At 44.5% G+C, this 19,257-nt stretch overlaps 1 protein-coding gene across 2 annotated transcripts in view; it reads right to left on the reverse strand.

Annotated features, from left to right (window-relative positions):
* Positions 1-19,257, reverse strand: part of LRP6 (LDL receptor related protein 6) — a 198,653-nt gene that overhangs the window by 88,078 nt on the left and 91,318 nt on the right. For both annotated transcript variants that reach the window (XM_075901099.1, XM_075901104.1), the window contains 2 exons: positions 7,307-7,503; positions 6,369-6,500 (listed from right to left, as the gene is read on the reverse strand). In XM_075901099.1, coding sequence (XP_075757214.1) covers positions 6,369-6,500; positions 7,307-7,503 — 329 coding nt within the window. The remainder of the gene's footprint in view (positions 1-6,368; positions 6,501-7,306; positions 7,504-19,257) is intronic.

The raw sequence follows: 19,257 nt of genomic DNA on the forward strand, positions 1-19,257 counted from the left end.
GTTAAAATCAAATCAAGAACAGCTTCCCCCTAGTAGCTCTCTCAATCTTCTGAAATAAAAAAAATGTCTCCAATGCAGTCCAAGAACTCTGGCTGATTTTGTCAGTTGTTTAAAAAAAGCCTCATCCACCTATTCTGCCTGGGTAGGTGGTCTGCAGCATGACATCACCCTTGTTTTTTTACTCATTTTAACCCAACCCAGAGACTTAACAAGTCTGTCTCGTGTATACATCTCCACCTCAGTCCAAGTGTGTACATTTTTAATATACAAGACAACACCCCCTCCCTCTTCCCCTTCCTATCTTTCCTGAGCAAGCTGTACCCTTCTATACCAATCGTGTGTATTATCCCACCAAGTCTCTGTAACACCAATTGTGTCACAGTTGTGTTTATTAGCACTTCAAGTTCTTGCTGCTTATTCCCCATACTTCTTGCATTTGTATACAGGCATCTGAGATGATTTTGTCCCCCAGTTCTGCCTTCTCCCTCCTTTGGCTCTGCTATTCTGCCCATGCTCCCTCCCATTTCAGAGCCATCTCCCAGGTCTCCATGTTTTTCACTTACCTGTGGGCTTTGACAAGTCAGGCCACTTATTTGGGTATCTAAACATGGACACAAAATCCTTACTCCAGGGCACCCATGTTTGAAAACTGTAGCCTATTTTTAAGCAGCAGTTTAAAAGCTGGCTTCACGAGCTTATATGTCGTGTAGTGTATTAGTTCTACTACTCCTAACATTTCTCTAGAAAGTCACAGCTAAAAATTATGTCTAATTTAAACACATGCAGGGGAGAAGGGAAGGAAGAGAGAATCTGGAAAAGAATGGGAAGAAGCAAGTTGATACTTGCAATGACATAACTTTAAAGTCCAGTGTGTCATGACCTGCCAAGCTTTACAATGAATTCCAGCTTCACAATGGTGTAAACTAAACATCTGCTTCTTGCCCCAGTGATCTGTAAATTATTTTACTTTAAAACCATTGCTGGTCCCTTAGGCTAAGAGTGTTTTTTTGGTATCAGTCCAGGACTACACAAATAAGACACAGGCCTAACACAAATCTAATTGTCTCTCTGTGCCTTGTCAAGCATAAATAATGAGTATATTCTCAATAGGGATGTTAAATATCAGTTAATTGAACAGTCAATTAACCTCATGAAATCTTATTGGTTACTCGACTATCTATAGTCCCCGGGGGTGAGGCCAGCAGCCAGCACGCTCTGGTCTTACTCCCGAGAAGCCCCGTGCCACTCTGTGCTGCTGCCTCTGCATCAAAGGCAGAAGCGCAAGGTGCCAGGCGGGAGCTGGTCCACAAGGGGAGCTAGTTTAAAAACCAGCCCCCTGACAGACTGGCTGCCTGTCATCCTGCGCTGCTGCCTCTGATACAGAGGCAGCAGCGTGGGGTGGCAGCAGCCCCTGTCTGCAGGGAGTGGCAGAGGGGAGGGGCTGAGCTCCCAGACTCAGCGTGAGCTGGAACTGAGCCGAGCTGCCTGTCCACCTGGCTCTTACTACACTTTAAATAGAGCTGCAGTGGAGATAGGTCCCAGACCTGGCACAAGCCAGCACTGACCTGGGCTGCTGAGCCGTCTGCTAAAAAATTTACTGGCAGGGGCAGGGGAGGCAGGGAAATGCATGTAGTCTATAGCATTAACTTGTAAGGTTTTTTTTTATTGGTTAATCGACTGCACTATTACATCCCCAGTTCTCAATGTAGTTATTACATATTGAATTAAACTGTATACCTCTAAAAATCTTTCCCTTGATTTTTATTTCACCCGTTGTTGTACAAGTCACCATCAGCCTGCCCCTGCAACCACAGGAGGAGAGAAGAGATGGAACCCCAGCAAGACTTCTCATCTAAATGTTACCAGTCTTGAATTTGCAGAGGAAAAAGAGAAGTAACCAGAAATTAACGGCAAATGTCTCTCTCTTATTTAAAGAGAGAAAGGGAAAGGAATATCTAGATGCATACAATTACATAGAATGGACATAAGCAATCACTCGAAAAAAAAACGTGGGAGATCTTCCCAAGATCAACAAGAATGCAATAGGCCTCTAAAACAAACTCAAATTTTACCCAAAAAAATCCAACTACTTGCCTAAAGCATAAATTTAGTCACCGAGCTAACGGAATTAACTTCATATGGTGCATGTCATACTGAAAATCACCCCAAAGTGCTTTTACAGAACAGAAAGCTATATTTTCAGTAGTACAATGACAGCATCAGTAAAGTATATTGGCAGTAGAAAGTGCATGGTCAAAATAGCTCAGCCTTGGACATACAGATTGAGGAACTGAATGATGGGGATTTTTGAACTTTCACCCAGATATTGGAAGAGCATTAGCATTGGAAGTAAAACCAAGTCCCAATTAGATAACTGTTTTTTTTTGAAAGGAGAGTGGAAATTAAAAGTGACTGACCAGTCAGTATTATTAGTCATGAGAAGAATAACTAACTTTATGCCAGCTCATACCTCAACACTTCCTGAAATACTCTGGAGAGAAGTTTATGGAATCTACCCAAAACAGGAAAGGGGAAAAAAAGATAAGGTATTGTTCTGATTAGTTAGAAAAAATGAAGTTCCACTAAAGTGCTATTTAAAAAAAACACTAGAAGAAACATTTTTCTATAAACTAAGACTACTCAAAAATGCTAGTTGTCATGGAAACTGCTCTGAAAGGGTCAGCCACCCTCACCTTTGGCTGCAAGGATCATCTGTCAATGCCAAACCACTGCAAACATACACACAATACTCACCCTCCAAATCTTTCCCATTCTGGCCGGCATGCTAATATAACATACCAGAAAAATCAGGATCTCTGTTTCTCAGAGGTATTCCTTTCAGTATGAAACAATTTATTATTTAGTTTCAGAGCTATCATGATTCTTTCCTATACCTCCGCTGGAAGATAAAATTGCCATGAAAGAAAGAAGCATTGTCTTTCTCTCTCGTTTTCACTACTCTTTACTCTAACTAGAAATAATCTTTTTTTCCTCAGCAAAGTCAAAAACATGGTACATTTCAAAACCTGGGCTGAAACTTTAATTATTCAGCCTTTTTTTTTGTTGCTGGTTGTTCTTTCAGCACAACTGAAATTTATTGAATGGGTTTGGCTCACAGGGAAAAATCGATTTTTTAATTAGTTGAGTTGTTTCACCCTTTCCACAACACATACATTTAGCAGACCAACTGCAGATCAAAAATGGAATATCAGTTTATTCCACTAATATCAGTAAACAGTCTTAATGGGGAAGTATACGCATAAGCAGGCATAGATTTACTCCTCTTAGAGCCTGGGGAATCCTGCTGGCCTTCTCTGTTTAATTAGGATTATGCCGTCCCCTTCCAAATTCAGTTTTGACATTTCCCAACTACCAAAGGGAATCAGCTGCAATCTGGAGCTGCAGACACTGGACTCAGGAAAGTTCTTCCTCCCTCACCCACAGAAGCCCCAAGTCTCTGCCGCCTTCTCCTCCTCAAAGAAAGAGCACAATTTCCCAAGATACTTTGCCCTTACAAAATGTATGGGCGAATCATAACAGCTTTGAAAGTTGAACCATTCCCAACACAGAGGCCTCCCCCAACTCCTTTTTGTTCCTATCCTGTCCCTCCCAGCAAAAGTCTCTTGGCAGCTGTAATTTACCGGAATGATGTACACTGGGGCCTTAGCTAACCACAGTGGGATATCACAGAATGTGAAACAAAGCTCAAGGTGTTTACCTTTTTTCTTTGTTTTGCACAGTCTACTCTTATCCTGTTTAGCACATACTGACTAAGGAAATAGATTTTTCCATTTCACCTCTTAATAGGTGAGCCCCTTATTTTGAATAATTCCCTGAGAGCAAAAACAGACAGTCATAGGGTACGTCTACACTACATGGCTCCGTCGACGGAGCCATGTAGATTTGTTTATTGGGCAAAGGGAAATGAAGCGGCGATTTAAATAATCGCCGCTTCATTTAAATTTACATGGCTGCCGCGCTGAGCCGACAAACAGCTGATCAGCTGTTTGTCAGCTCAGCGCGCTAGTCTGGACGCTCCCCTGCCGACATCGAAGTCCTTTGTCGGCAGCCCCGGTAAACCTCATCCCACAAGGAATAACAGGGCTGCTGACAAAGGGCTTTGATGTCGGCAGGGGAGCATCCAGACTAGCATGCTGAGCCGACAAACAGCTGATCAGCTGTTTGTCGGCTCAGCGCGGCAGCCATGTAAATTTAAATGAAGCAGTGATTATTTAAATCGCCGCTTCATTTCCCTTTGCCTACAACCCTCATCTACATGGCTCCGTCGATAGAGCCATGTAGTCTAGACACAGCCATAGAGTTTAAGAAGATCAGAGGCATTACTTGTATATCAGAGGCCACTAAATACTACCCACCCACCACTGCACCAAAACAAAAACCAGAATTAGAACAAAGCATTACAGACCTCAGGAGGCTAAACTGTTGTGTGCCACAGGCAGAGAACTGGGGTGCAGGGGGTAATGTAGAGGGGAACCCAACTTGATATCAACATGATAATCCAATAGTGTCTGCTGCACATACTCTACGTATTACTGGTAATTTTCTTTGTAAATAAAACCACTGATATATATAGAGCTCTTCTGTGTTTATACTGGCCATCTGAACAAGAGCACATTTACAGTTTAGGGTCTCATGTTCTCATGAAGAGAAAATTGACTCATTATGAACCAGGCAAAAAAATAAGCTGATAAATTTATGGCTGTGAATACCAAAATCAGATATCAGAGTTTAAGTCTTTATATGAGATTTTTATTTATGAAAATAAATTCTCTTCATCCACTTGCCTCAATTTATTTTGACAGGCAATAAAAACATCATTAGCTTGTTCTCTATAGCATGGGTGGGAAAGTATATTTTGTACATCGGCTGGTGATTCCTCATGACAATTTTTGCAAGGCTGCTTTATAATCTTTATGCTTTTTTTGCTCTTCTGTGTACAAGAGGCAATTTATTTTAATAGAGTTCTCACGGACAGATCTACCTATGTTAAAACAATCAGAAGGAGTGCAGTAGGGTGAGATAAGAAGCAGCACTGACGAGCATCTGACAAGTCCTAGAAAATGTTTTAAATTGAAATATAAAAGTGTGTTAAAATAATATAGGTAGAATTCATTTAAATAGAATAATTTGAAAATGTTATTTATTAATGTATTTTATATTATGTCCCCACCACCACCACCACCTTTTCAGCAGTGAGGAGAGAGTCTGAATTTAAAAAGGCCATGTTTTACAAAAGTTAATTTGATCCCGATACTTAGTCTTCATTTGTTTGACATCAGCATTATTATAGCAATCCAATCCAATGTTAAAAATTATTTAGATTTTCAAACTTGAGTACCTAAAGTTAGGCACCTGAATCTATATTTAGTAAACAGAATTTTCAGGAAGGGGTGTTTAGCAGCAACAATTCCCAAACAAGTTAGCTAGACTTCTGGGGGCTCAACACTTCTAGAAGTAATGCCACTTTTAGTTTAGTACCTAAACTTCAGGCATACAAGTTTGAAAGTTTCAATCAATGACATTAGGTATGCATGGGAAAGGATAAGTAGCAGCATTATATGGATCTCACTATCCAAGAAGGGGTGTAAATAGTTAACGTACAATAATACCAGAAGTGTTATATAGATATTAATTCATAGAGGCCAGGCATAAACCACAGACATATTGGTGTATTTATGTTGCTCAGTAGTGTGAAAAATCTATGCTCCTGAACAAGAGAGTTATGCCAACATAACTTTATGTGTACAAGGGCTATGTTGGTGGGAGAACTTCTCCTGTCAGAATAGGTGCCATCTTCATGGAGATGGATTAACTACACAGATGGGAGAAGCTCTTTCACCAGCATAGAAGCCTGTTCACTGTAAGTGCTACAGTGGTGCAGCTGTGCCTATCCGGCGCTTCAAGCCTACACCTGTCCTAAGAAGCAACATGTAAGGTAGCTGTTACCACCTTTTTGAGAGATGAGACAATCGAGGTTCAAAATACTTGCCCAATGCCACACTGTCAATCCGTGGTGGAGGTGGGACTAGACTCCAAATCTTCTTTCTCCACTACCTATTCTTTAGCCATGAAATCATACTTTCTCTTTAAAAAAGGAGAGAGATAAGCCTAAGAGAAAGTCCAAGAGAAATTAGAAGTTTTCCAGGCCTATGCAGGTCTTGGGGAAACATTCCCTATAGTTTACATCTGTATGGGAAAAGTGTAAGTCATTCCATCATACTATTTCCCACAATACTTCCAACCCCCAAGCCTCTTCATTATGTATCATCAAATGAAATGGACAAGTCCTTTTTTGCAGAAACTACATGAAGTTTCTTCCAAAATAACTGTTCAGAAACAAAGCCTACCTTCTTTGCAGGTCTTTCCATTCTCAAGGAGTTTCACACCAGTGGGACAAGCACACCGATAAGAAGGCTGGATAGGAGACATCAAACACAAGTGGGAGCAGCCACCATTATTACTTCCACATGGGTTTGTAGCTGTTGAATATAAATAACACAGATTAATGTCTTTGATAACAAATGGCCATATCTTGCATGTCAGGAGGCATGAGGCTTTTGAGTTGTAAGAGTCAATGGTAGGAAAGTGGATAAAGGAGGAAATAATAAACACAGAACAAGCAAAAGTTAATTCCAAGCATTAAGAGTAGGTAATGATTGTACCCAATTTCACAGACATTGCATATTTCCTCTCTTGGAAATGTGGCATTTGGTTCTACACAGCATTCTTGTTTCCTCTGTGCTCTTATCAGTCTCACAAACTGCTCACCGCCAAAACAAGCAGCAGCATGTACACAAATACAACATGCAAGAAAGATAAAGTCACTAAAAGGTTAAGATGGTGGCTATTGCACAGAACTGAGCTTGTTTAACACCATTAGCCACATTAACAACAGCTTCCATTCAAGAAAAGACTTTTCAGGTAATGCTCAAGAGAGGAAAAAATAAAAGTCCCCTATTGTTTAAACCTTCAGCACATGGCTCCCTTACAAAAATACATAAAATGCAATGCTGTTCAGTATCCCTATGGCAGGCAAGAGGAGGAGCAGGAGTGAGATGTTTTATTCATGTTAAAAAACAATGTAAAGAATATTCAGTGTCCCTTTGGGTAGCTTCTCAAATCCCTTGCTTAGAAAACTGTTGCATCTTAAAGCAAATGGAGTCAACCGGCTCCCTCACAATTTTTCCTATCCCCAAAAAGAAAGGCATATCAGACATCTACAGATCAGTTCCATACTGCAATTAGGGAAGAAGGAGGACAAAAAACAAAAAACAAGGCTTCTTACCATTTGGCTGCCTCTGTTGGCTGAAAACATGGATATCCATGGGAGAGAAAATGTTGGAATGTATTTCATGCAGGTCCTCCCCAGAGGACTTGTTGCAGGCCAAGATAGAATGAGTGTTCCAGTCAGTCCAGTACAACATGTCCCCAAACAAAGTCAAAGCAAAAGGATGTGGAAGGGATCCTTCAACCACTGCTCGCCTAGTAGAGGACAAGGAAGAAAACACATGTTCACATTTAATTAAAAGTACTCTTGTTTTGAATGTTAAGTACTATGGCATTTATGAAAAGGTATTATATTTATAGCATTGCTCACTAAAGCCTTCTGTTTATCCATGGAAAAGCACATTAGCAACAAAGGGCAATTCACTTTCTATCGGCCAATCTATTGTTGCCAGAATGCCAACAAATGCCAGCTGTGAGGGGTATTTAGATCCACTAATAACTGCTCCTTGGGCACTTTTATAGTGCTTTATCTTTTCAAAGTATTGCACAGAGCCATACTGAGATTACCAACTCATTTCAGACCTGCCAAACTACTGATAAATAATTCAAGTCACTTCCAACCTTGACACATATATAGAATTAAAAAGGTTTGTGATCTACTACCAAGCTCCTGAGCCAATCATCTCTTCCAGCTTTACTATTATTTTCAACTATTAAAAGAATAGCTACAGTATTAAAATGTTAATTATTACAAAGTGGTTAAATACCAGAGTTCTTTTTATGATAGTTTATTACACTAGATTGTTTTAATGTTTATTGCAAGCAGGGTCATTAAGAGTTACATCTATTGGGCTTCCACATAGCTATGACATCTCTTCTCACCCCAGTTTCCCCTTCTATGTGGTCCGTAGCCATGCCCAAAATGTCATATAAACTTTGGAGAAGACATGCTCAGGTTTCTGCTATGTTGAAATCAACCATCCATGAATCTGGCCTCACCAGATTCAAACTGAGTAATTTATTGCCTTTTTTAAAAAAGCAGCTGTTCTACAACACCTGCACTAGGGACGGAAGAATCCCAAGCATTGTCACATGCTGGGGACCGACTGGTTAAGTAGCAGTTCAACAGGAAAGAACCTGGGGATTACAGTGGATGAGAAGCAGGATATGATTCAACAGTATGCCCTTGTAGCCAAGAAGAATAATGGCATATTAGGGTGCATTAGGAGGAGCACTGCCAGCAAATCTAGAGTAGTGATTATTCCCCTTTATTCAACACTAGTGAGACTACATCTGGAGTATTGCATCCAGTTCTGGGCCTCCCACTATAGAAAGGATGTGGACGCATTGGAGAGGATCCAGCGGAGGGCAACCAAAATTAGGGGACTAGAGCACATGACCTATTTGAGAGGCTGAGGGATTTGGGCTTATTTAGTCTACAGAAGAGAAAAGTGAAGGGCATTTGATAGCAGCCTACAACTTCTTGAAGGAAGGTTCCAGAGAGGATGGAGAGATGCCATTCTCAGTAATGGCAGATGGCAGAAAAGAACGGTTACTTACCTGTAACTGTTGTTCTTCGAGATGTGTTGCTCATGTCCATTCGAAGTAGGTGTGCGTACCACGTGCACCGCGTCTTCTGGAGCATTTTCCCTAGCGGTACCCGTAGCGCCGGCAGGGCGCCCTCTGGAGTGGCACCGCCATGGCGGGGCATAAGTACCCCTGCCGGCGTTGCCCCACCTCAGTTCCTTCTTGCCGGACACTCCGACAAAGGGGAGATAGGGTGGGAGTCGAATGGACATGAGCAACACATCTTGAATAACAACAACAAGTAACAAGTAACAAGTAACCGTTCTTTTCTTCTTCGAGTGGTTGCTCATGTTCATTCGAAGTAGGTGACTACCAAGCTAACCCCACGGAGGAGGGGTCGGAGCAGTCATACCACCAGAGTCATGAAGTGAGGTGAACAATAAACTGATTTATTTGAACAATTCAACACTGATAAGGTACCATTTAAGAACAAAGACAACCGGAAACATATTCACATATTTACATCACAGATTCGAGGACTGCAGAGCCCACCCTTGCATCCGCCCTGGCCTGCTGAGGTAGCGCATAGTGTGTTGTAAACGTGTGAAGGGAAGACCAGGTGGCTGCCCTGCAAATTTCTGTGATTGGTACCTGGGCACCAAAGGCCACCGAGGACGCCTGCGCCCTGGTGGAGTGTGCCTTCACCCTGGGTGGGTTTTTACCAGCCAGGTGATAGCATTCTGTGATGCACTGCACCACCCATCTTGATAGCCTTTGCGTGGAAATAGGCGACCCTTCGACCCTGTCCCCGAATGCAATAAACAACTGTTGTGATTTACGGAACAGCCTGGTCCTATCAATGTAGAACGCCAGCGCCTGCTTGGCATCCAGGGAGTGCAGAACCTGCTTCTTAGAGGAGGCGTGGGGTTTTGGGAAAAACACCAGGAGATAAATCGCCTGGGACAGGTGGAATGGTGATACCACCTTCGGGAGGAAGGCTGGATGAGGCCGTAGCCTTACATTGTTATTGGAAAAAACAAGGTTGGGCGGGTCTTCAGTTAACGCCCTTAGTTCCGACACCCTTCGAGCTGACGTAATAGCCACAATGAAAGCAACCTTCAATGAAAGGTGCTGCAGGGAACACGTGGCCAGCGGTTCAAAGGGAGGTAGCATAAGCCTGTGGAGGACCACGTTAAGGTCCCAGGCGGGAAGCGGGGCCCTCACCAAGGGGTACAGCTTTTCCAGGCCAGTAAGAAACCGTTTAACCACCGGGTTAGAAAAAAGGGAGACTCCTGTCATTCCGACATGGAAGGCGGAGAGAAATGCCACATGGACTTTGATAGAAGAGAAAGATAGGCCACTAGACCGAAGCTGGAAAAGGTAGTCAAGAATAGTTGGAATAGGAGACGAGGACGAGTGTACTCCTCTTCGGGACGCCCAAGACAAGAAGCGCCACCATTTGGCAGTGTACGACTGTCTAGTAGACGGTTTCCTGCTACTGAGGAGAACCATCTGAACCTCTTGGGAACATTCCCTTTCAGGTTGGTTCAACCACGGATAAACCATGCCGTTAGGTGGAGAGACCGGAGATCCGGGTGAACCATGATCCCCTCACCCCAGGGTTGAGTTAGCAGATCCCGGACTGGGGGGAGTGCTATTGGGTCCTGGACAAGCATGTCCACCAGGATGGGGAACCAGAACTGTCTGGGCCACCTGGGGGCTATGAGAATGATCAAGGACCTAAATGTCCTTGCCCTGGTCAATACCCTGGAAATTAGGGGAAACGGGGGAAAGGCATAGAGAATGCCCTCCGGCCACACGGTCGTCAGGGCATCCCCCAGGGAATATTTCCCCAGTCCCAGCAGGGAACAGTAGTTCCTGCACTTGGCATTGCTTGCCGAGGCGAACAGGTCTAGGCGGGGATAACCCCACCTGCGGAAAACCTGGCGGAGAGCAGAATCCTTGAGGGTCCACTCGTGGGCTCCAAAGGATCTGCTCAGCGTGTCCGCTAGCAGGTTTTTGCACCCCGGGAGGTATCCCGCTTGAGGTGTGATACAGTGCGTGACACACAAATGCCAAAGTTGCAGGGCCTCTTTGCAGAGGGGAGGTGATCGCGCCTCACCCTGCTTGTGGAGGTAAAAGACCGTCACTGTGTTGTCCATACGAACCAGGATCGAGCGGTGGGCGAGCCTTGGCAGGAAGGCTTCGCAGGCTCGCCTCACCGCCCGCAATTCCTGGACGTTTATGTGTAGGGCTCGCTCGGAGGGGGACCAAAGGCCTTGAGTTCTGTGTCGCCCCAGGTGAGCTCCCCAGCCCAGGTCGGACGCATCGGTGACCAGCGTCAGGGAGGGGGAAGGGGTATTGAAAGGGACCCCACTGCATACCACAGGTTCCTGGGTCCACCATAGGAGGGAGTCCAGAATTTCTTTGGACACCGTAATTATCGAGTCCCTGAATTGTATGCTGCACATCCGAAGGAAGTCCTGAGACGTGGAGCCATGCCCCCCGACGCATAACGACACCAGTCGCCATTGTGCGGGCCGCCTGTCCAGACTGTCCAGAGCCGCCTGGAGAGCAGTGTCCAGAGCCCTCTGAGGCAACAGCCGCGAAGTCCTGGAGGTCCTCCACAGGGAGTCTGTCTCGGAACTTTTCGACGGCCTGCCAGGCGTTAAAGGCATACCTACTCAGCATCGCCTGCTGGTTTGCGATGCAGAGTTGTAACGCCCCCGTGGCGTAAACCTTACAGCCCAACAGGTCCAGCCGCTTAGGCTCCCTAGCCTTTGGAGAAGGACCCAGCTGAGGGAGTCTTTCCTTTTGGGCCGCGGCCTGCACGACCAAGGACCCGGGGGTGGGTTGTGAGTACAGGTAATCATGCCCCGAGTTTGGGGTGTAATAACGCCTCTCGACCCCTTTTAAGGTAGGGGTCAAGGTTGCCGGCATTTGCCGCAGGGCGTTGGTAATCTTTGATACCGTTTTGTTAAGCGGTAAGGCCAATTGCGCAGGCGCATCTTCCGTGAGGATGTACACCATTGGATCCGTGTCCTCAATGACACGTTCCACCGGAACGGCCAAGTTGGCAGCCATGCAGCGGAGGAGGTCCTGGTGCGTGCGGGCATCCATTGACGGCAGACTCGGTGCGGGGTCTGCTAGTGCCTCGTCTGGGGACGACGACGATGACGACTCCTGAAGTGGCACAGGAACAGTTGTCGCCAACTGCGGAGCCGTCTGAGTAGCTTGCGCTCCCAATGGGTCCACCTCCGGTGCCGGCGGTTGCGGTGCCGCTGGATCGGGTTGAGGTGCCCGGAGAGGGGAGGGAGGGGCTCGGGACAGGCACGCCGATGGTCAGGAACGGTGCCCTGAAGTCCCCGACCCCAGAGAAGGAGGCAGCTGACCTTGCCACTGATGGTAGGCCCAGGGGGTCCAGAAAGGCCACTGTGGGTGCGGAGGCCACGTTTGTGGAGTGTGGTCCCTCCTATGTCTGGACCTGGACCTATGGGTTGAGGATGTCCTCGAGGAACCCGAACGGATGGAGGAAGCATCCAAGTCCGAGGAATAATCGGACTCCGGCCAGGGTGGAGCCAATGAAGAAAGCGGGGCAAACCTTGCCATTGACTCGGGCTTACCCGCATGAGTACGTCGTGGCCGCACTATCTGTGGGGCCGGGGGACCCATGCCCTGTGTCGGAAGGCTCGCTGACGGTTGCGGCACCGGGGGACCCAGGCCCGGTGCCGGCTGAGTTGCCAGCAGCTGCGGCACCGGGGTACCCAGGCCCGGTGCTGGCTGAGTCGCCAGCAGCTACGGCACCGGGGTGCCCAGGCCCGGTGCCAGCTGAGTCACCAGCAGCTGCGGCACCGGGGTGCCCAGGCCCGGTGCCAGCTGAGTAGCGGCCAGCGGTTGTGGCACTGGGGTACCCAGGGCCGGTGCCTGACAAGACCAATGCGTCGATGCCAGTGCAGATGAAGGCACAGAGACAGACGCCGGCTCCTGGGTGACCTCCATGGAGGAGAGAAAGGTCTGAGTGGAAGCCACATGGCTACTCAGATACGGTACCGGCACCGCCAGGCGGGGAGGTGGTAAGGAACTCAACTGCAGCTCAGTTCGCGCATGGCTGGAAACTCCCTGAGTGAGACAGCTCAGCGACGAGAAGGGTGCCGAAGTAGCGATCGGTACTGACCCCGCATGGGGTGGTCCCGACACATAAGCCACTTTAGCATGCCGACCTGGGCCATGCTGGGGCGAAGCCGAAGCCAGCCGAGCCTCCGACGATGGTGACCTTGACCCTTCCGAGACAACCGAGGATGGAGGGGAGGTCGTGAGGCTAATAAGGTCCTGCGCCGCCTCGAACGTATCTGGCATGGACGGGCGGTGTGGAGGTAGGCGACCAGGACTACCTAGGCTTCCTCGGCGCCGACGGTGCGGAGGGGACGATACACGCACCTGAGAGCCCACAGTGCGGTGCCCAACCGACATTGTCTTCGAAGGGGACCTTCCCCAGGATTTCTTCACTCTCTTAGTCGGGGGAGAGTGCAATCGGTGCCGAGAACTTGATGCCGACGTGCGGTGCCGGTGAGGGGCCTCCCGTGTGGAAGCCGGTGCGCTGCGCACCGCAGGCTGTTCCGGCGGCACCGGCTGAAGCACTGTCTCCATGAGGAGAAGTTTCAGGCGGGAAACCCTTTCTTTTCTGGTACGGGGCTTAAAGGACTTGTAGATTTTACAGGTAATAGCCAGATGAGTCTCACCCAAGCACTTAAGACAGCTGTCGTGTGGGTCGCCCCGGGCATAAACTTCCCGCAGTCAGCGCACATCTTGAAGCATTGCGGCCCTGGCATTCCTTACCCCCCACGGGGGAAGGAACAAAGCAAAGAACCTAACTATCTAACTGTGAGAACTATTTACAAACGAATGAGAGAACGGGAACCATTAACTAACTAAGTAGACTGGGAGATATGGAGACACTCCAACAACCGTCGCTGCGGTAAGAAGGAACTAAGGTGGGGCAGCGCCGGCAGGGGTACTTATGCCCCGCTATGGCGGCACCACTCCAGAGGGCGCCCTGTCGGCGCTACAGGTACCGCTAGGGAAAACGCTCCGGAAGACGTGGTGCACGCGGTGTGCACACCTACTTCAAATGGACATAAGCAACCACTTGAAGAAGAACAAGGCGTGGGGGAGGTCTCCTTTGGATATTAGGGAAAACTATTCACTAGGAGGGTGGTGAAGCACTAGAATGGGTTACCTAGAGAGGAGTCTCCATCCCTAGAGGTTTTTGAGTCTCGGCTTGACAAAGCCCTGCCTGGGATGATTCAGTTAGGGTTGGTCCTGCTTTGGGAAGGGGACTGGACTTGATAACCTCCTGAAGTCTCTTCCAGACCTAGGATTCTATGATTCTACTTCATATATAAGAAACAATGTAGCTGACTTCCAAACACCCCTTTACACAGTGTTCTGTTCTGAAAGTTATCAATTTTTAGTATCTCTCTTTTGTCATTCCTTCTTTGCTTGGTGTCACTACCTACCTTCTGCTTAGAAGTGGATGAATCAGAACCGAATAGAAATTGACATACATTTCCACTAGCCAATCAATTGTGGGCACAGCTCACACTCATTTTGGCAAACTGCATTTACTTAAGAGGACTTGTAAAGTAAATCAGACATTCTAAAAGGGAGTTATGGAACTCCACTTCCCATAAGTTCTGGAGACACATTACTGACCAAAGATTAGGGCTTTAGGGACGGGTTCAGTTTCTTTGGAATCTGGATTTGTAATATGCACAATGACCAGCCAGCTTCATTTCCAAGTCTTTTGTTGACTGGAAAGGAGTTACTGGCTGCATAACTTGTTGGGGAAACATCCATACACTTCCTCCTCCAACTAATGGAGTCAACAATTGAACAACATACAATACTCCTGCTTTTCAGGTCAGTGTTAATAGCATAACAACAGGACAGTACTGTGAAGTATGAACCAATACTGGATCAGTGGCTTTTTGGTTAAAGGATGTTGCAGTTTCTAGTACTTTCACACTAGCCAATTTAACAATAAGCTGTCTTTTAAAAATGCTACTCTTCAATTTGATAGAAAAATAAGTTGATTTATTTAATGGTTGGTCACTTTTATGTTCCAACATCACATTAAATAAAAATCTTGTTTCCTTATATTTTGCAACAGGTTCTCTGATGTCAAATCATAACTGCTCTATTACTTGCCTCCATTTGAGTCAGATAGATATTTATTAGCACCTAATTAAAATGAGGAAACCGAAGTTCACACATTGTGAGAGACTTTTATAATGACGTTTTCAGTTGAAATCCTAATATTTTCACAATATACCTTGACCTTCTAGTGCTCTCAGAATAATGGAGTTTTTAAAAATATACACCAAATAGCCATTAAAAACTTTCACAATTGCATCATTAATTATAACTCAGTCAACAACAGAGCCAGAATTAGTCCAAGTTATTTAACATATCACAGAGTAATTAAAACAGAATTCCAAGGTTCCAATGATGCGCCCCGTGCCCTCCTCAAAAAAAGTCTTCAGAATGGTCTAAATACATATTTCAAAAAAGTGCTTGGCAAGTACCTACCACCTAAGCTACAAATTTCAAGAGAGCCCAGCTCCCATTTAGGTACCTACATAAGGAATGTTATATATCAGATAACTGAATAGTTGTATAACCGCATGAATTCTTATCGGTTACACAACTATTCGATAGTCCCCAGGGGTGCGGCTGACAACTAGTGCGCTCTGACCCCACTCTCAGAGCCCCCTGACACTCTACTCCAACATTGGTTAACCTTGTCAACTACATGCTGCCCCTTTGCTGCATCTAACAGTTTGTAAGAGTATGGGGGGCCCCCCTCTATCAGAGGCAGCAGTGGAGAGGAGGAGGAGGAGGGGAGGCCACCATGAGGCAGCCTCTATCTGTGGCATGCAACCTCTAAGAAGGAAGTTTAAAAACCAGCTCCCAGACAAGACAAAGCTTCCTGTGGATAGAGGCTGCGGGGGATGAGGAGGAGGCCTGCCACGAAGCTGCCTCCTCTCCCCTTCTCTCCCCCCCCCCCCCCCACCAACCAACTCCTGCTTTCTGCCCCTTGCTGCCTCTGATACAGAGGTAGCAAAGGGGGGGAATCCGTGTAATCGACAAAATTAACCAATAAGTTTTATCAGTTAATCATATAGTCAACTACACATTGACATCCCTAACCTAAATAAAGCTCCCAGATTTTTAAACATCCTCATGCCCCAGTTGCCCTCAAAGAGAACATATCTCTGAGACCAATGGAAGATGCTAGCACTTTTGAAAATCTACCCTTTAACATGAAATTCTTAAAGTAAATTATGATCCTAATCTAAGATTAACCCTATCTGGAAAAGTTCATAAAGACTATAGAGCAACTTTACTACATTGCTCTATCAGCTATGTGATTATACTGAAACAAACATTATTTTTTCTGTGAATAAAGGGACAGATCAGGTAGAAACTGTCTTTCAACCTAAGTTCACAGGTACTAGTTTCTTGTACTTCATTAAGGCTAAGTAATAATATAACACTGTGATCTAAATCATGTAGTTTTCTGCGCAGCTACTAGGAGATGTGGTCATAGTTCATTTGTAGGGTCACCTAATCCAAATGGCATTTTATTCTCTCTAAACATGTTCTATGGGCCATATTAGCGAGTTTGCTGAAGAGTGGCTACACAATTCATGTCAACAATGAAGTTGAACTTAGTTTACTCTAAGTCTGCCAGCTCTAGATCCTAATAAAAAAAAAGCTGGGAAAGGAAAAGAAGGAAGAGATGTAAAATAAAATAAGCAATACTCTTTCTCTCTGACTGCTATAAAGTAGTTTTGTCAAATATGATGTGCATTAAGGGCTGCAAGGTTTTGGTGAGGGGGAAAGGAGATACTGGGGCCAGGGATATAAGCGACTTGTCGAGTAGTCGACTACTAGTCAAGTCACTACTCAACTAGTCGCTCCCCCTCCCCTTTGCTGCTTCTATCAGAGAGAGGGGACGGGGGGAGGAGCTGGTGCTGGGGGATCTGGCTTAAAACCAGTTGCCCCCAGCACTGTCTCCGCAAGGGGGAAGAGGAGCAGGGGAAGCCAAGGCACAGAGTCTGGGACCAGGCATGAGCTGGGACAGCCGATCCCCAGTTCGCATCTGGTACTCCTGCTGCAGCTCTGCTGTTCCCCTCCTTATCAACTAATCAAATAGCTGATGGAAATTCCATCAACTAATCGATTAGCTGATTAAATGCAATTTAATATCCCTAACTGGGGCTTTGGCTATCCTTAACACTTTAAACTGAATGTGTGGTCATGGCATGAGCACTGGGACAGAGCTCTCCCAGCAGTCTATGTAAATCACATGTGCGAGGGAAATAGCTAACAACTCTAGTTCCCTGGTGCTTTACAGTGCTGTAACTTGCTGCACTCAGGGGAGGGGTGTTTTTTCACACCTGAGCCAGAAAGTTATAGTGCTGTAAAGTGCCAGTGTAGACTTGGTTTAAAGGGGAATAATTTTCAACTTGATTTACTAATTAGTAAAGGTGCCAGAACAACAATACTGGAGAGTGAAGTCATATATTTAACTACTGTATATAGGTAACAGAAGTGCTCACCCTCTCACCACAGTCATGCCTGTGTGTAACCAGTAGAAGGAGAAGGAGAATTGGACCTCCACTCTTCTGGTCAAACTTCCAATGAGGGCACCTATTATGAGGCAGCTAGTGTAAGTGGACTGACAAGATCTGATAGATGGCTGATGGAAACTTTCAATCACTAAATTACCAGCCCATGCTCAATATGAACCAGTGATGTGAAGAAAGACACTGCATATCCCATTAGTCTACCAAGCTATTCAGTTTCCTTAAAGACTTACAGTTTAAGTGTCATAATCAAATTACTACTCTGAGACTAAGATATCTATGGAAATAACAGCATTATAATTGGCAATAAGAGGGCAGTTTTATTAGCTCTGTATACCTCATGGATCATCAAAATCACCAATTTTAATCATGATTTAAATAAGCAAGCAGGAAAGCTTGATCTAAATGACTGGTTTTAAAGCTTGATTTGCACTGGTATTTATTTTCCTAAAGAAGGTTAATTTTCATTTTATTGGTGAACATTAAAACATTCTATATTTAGTTGAAGATCAACCATCATAGTAAATCCGGTCTTTTTTTGCTAACCAGGAAGTTCTATAGACATTTATTTAAAGCAATTACATAGTCTAACTTACACATACTCAGATTCTTATTTTTTCTTACATTTTAATGTTTACATTTGTATTATGTGAGAAAATTGTGTAATGTATTTTTTATTTATAAGATGATTTTTTTAACTTGTCATTTGTTACAATCTCTATTTTTAGGGAAAATAAAACAATGAAAAATGCACAAAACCAGCATTTTAAAACGGTTTTGATTGGTTAAATAAAGGAGGTTGTGTCAAAACATGTTTTCCATTTAAAACTAATTGATGTATTTTAATAAAGAAAACATCAACTCTACTTGAATTGATTTGACTATTCCTGTCAATTGTCCTTCAAAATTTTAAAACTAGTAGCTCTAATCATCTTCTGAAACCTAGTTTTTATTCACAGATTGAAGAAGGACATATATTTTTCTGTTTTTTCTACTCCCGTTTGTTTCTTAATTTTGAATGATCTCATTAGCTGCACTGAAACAATTGAATAAGCAGAAATGAAGAAAATATCTCTGAATCTGCAAAAGAGCTAATTGCTAATAAAACTGTTTTAGCACTTTAACTCTGGTTCCAAACATTTAGCCAATGACTTACACCAGTTCAGTGGTTTGACTTCCTTAAATACTTAGAAGCAAATATGCCCTGCTTAATATTTTTAATTTAAAGTTTAAAATAACTGTAATCTATTACAGTACATTTAGGACTTACCATGGGTTGTTCAACATAACCGTAAATAGGTTTTGAAAAAAAGAAGCAGCTAGTATTTAAGTTAACTTTTGAAAAGGCCAATTAAAAACATCTTTTTATTTTTAATGAATCACTACCCTGCTTATCCACCCTGGGCAACTTACTTTAAAAAAATTAACAAATTGTATACTGTTTCAGTGGTGGAACAAGAGAAAGTGCACTTCTATCAGAGTGAATTCCTCTTGTCCTATGTATCACTATTTCCTGACTATAGCCCGTTCCATTATCAACGTGGTAATCAAAGACACAGTCAAATTAAAAACAGATTTTAGCAAGAAGTCTGCCATTTCCTAAAGAAAATACTGTTGCAAGTTAAATTTATTTGCATTTATATTTTTGTTTAAGGTGTCAGTATAATAGTTTATGAGGAAGCAGGCAGGGAAAGGACTAAAAATTCACTATATAAAGTTACATAACCTTAAAACACACTGAATGAATAGTAAAAAGATTGATGTACATTTATCTATTGTACATTAAGAGCAACCAAAAATCTTTCCCTGCTGTGGAATGACAGGGTGTTTT

Source organism: Pelodiscus sinensis, chromosome 1 (genome assembly GCF_049634645.1).
Source record: "Pelodiscus sinensis isolate JC-2024 chromosome 1, ASM4963464v1, whole genome shotgun sequence".
NCBI lineage: Eukaryota > Metazoa > Chordata > Testudines > Trionychidae > Pelodiscus > Pelodiscus sinensis.